We start from the raw sequence: 1,210 nt of genomic DNA, 5'->3' as shown, positions 1-1,210 counted from the left end.
GGAACTACAGGCACGCACTATCACACCCAGCTAATTTTTTGATTTATTGTAGAGATGAGGGCTCGCCAAATTGCCCAGGCGGGTCTCGAACCCGTGGTCTCAGGCAATCTATTCACCTCAGCCTCCCAAAGCACAAGATAACAGGCTGAGCCACCGAGCCCGGCTTCCATTCTCTTATTTAAAACCTTATTTTCTTCAGATAAGGAGAGAATCCAACTATTATCAGTGTTAACACCTGTGGCTTGAAGAGGCTTGCCCAAGTTTTCCCTCATTCTAACTGAACAAGACCTTCTGTAACAGTTTTTCAGAAGCATCAATGAAGAATGCACAACAGGATAAACAAGCAGGTCATGGTATTTTTTGCAACAAAGGTGTATACACGCTTTCTAAATGCGTTTTCTGACCTACACCATAGGAAAAGGAAGCTATCCCACTCACTTCTGAGTCTTCTGCGCTTTCATAATCCGAGAGAACAGCTGAAAGAAAAAGGAAAAATGTGAAAAAAAATTATAATTACATTTCCTGACTGCCTACTGTGAGTCAGATCAAGAATCTCATTTAATTCTAGATAAACCTATGCGGCAGATAAAATTATAGTACCCGTTTACAAACAGAGAAATAGGCTCAGAGAGTGACTTGCTCAAACCCTACTGCTAAAACCTGTTTTCAACCACTATGCTACAAAAAGCCACTCTGTGGTCCTAAATTCATAAGAGCCTGAAAGGATGTCAACTGTTGGAAATAAGTAATCTGAGTTCATGTGCAAAAAACTCTTCTCATAAAGTGGTAAAAGATGCTACTCACCATCACCCTCGATGCCATCTTCACTCTCCTGAAGAGAAACAGAATATATGGGTTAGCTCTGGGACTTCCAGAGGTGGACGGTCCACAAAAGAAATGTGGGAGGGAAACCGAAAGCTCAACACAAAATGGTTGAATAGGAAGATGGGGAAATATAAATCTTTAACAAGTAGTATCCGAGACAGGTCCAGTTCTTCACCTCCACTCCTAATTTCTGAATAAACATCCACCTTCCATCTGCTGCAGCTCTGCCCTCCTCCCAGAAACCCCCCAACCCTTCCTCTTCCCTTGGGGCTCCGGATACAAACTCGCACAGGGATAACCCTCCTCTTCTCTAACAGAAGAATATGCCCCAGCATCTACCATGAACTCCCAGCCTGCCGTCAGCACCCACGCCCCGCCCCGCCCC

General features: G+C 44.2%; 1 protein-coding gene across 1 annotated transcript in view; it reads right to left on the bottom strand.

Moving 5' to 3' along the window:
• Positions 1-1,210, bottom strand: part of CASC3 (cancer susceptibility 3) — a 24,333-nt gene that overhangs the window by 22,535 nt on the left and 588 nt on the right. The window contains exons 2-3 of the mRNA XM_021718447.1: positions 805-850; positions 439-476 (exon numbers count right to left, since the gene is read on the bottom strand). Coding sequence (XP_021574122.1) covers positions 439-476; positions 805-850 — 84 coding nt within the window. The remainder of the gene's footprint in view (positions 1-438; positions 477-804; positions 851-1,210) is intronic.

This window comes from Carlito syrichta, unplaced genomic scaffold (genome assembly GCF_000164805.1).
Source record: "Carlito syrichta isolate Samal-C Ts95f unplaced genomic scaffold, Tarsius_syrichta-2.0.1 Scaffold111596, whole genome shotgun sequence".
Lineage (NCBI taxonomy): Eukaryota > Metazoa > Chordata > Mammalia > Primates > Tarsiidae > Carlito > Carlito syrichta.
Note: the sequence above shows the minus strand (reverse complement) of the source record. Positions and strands in the feature narration are given on the sequence as shown.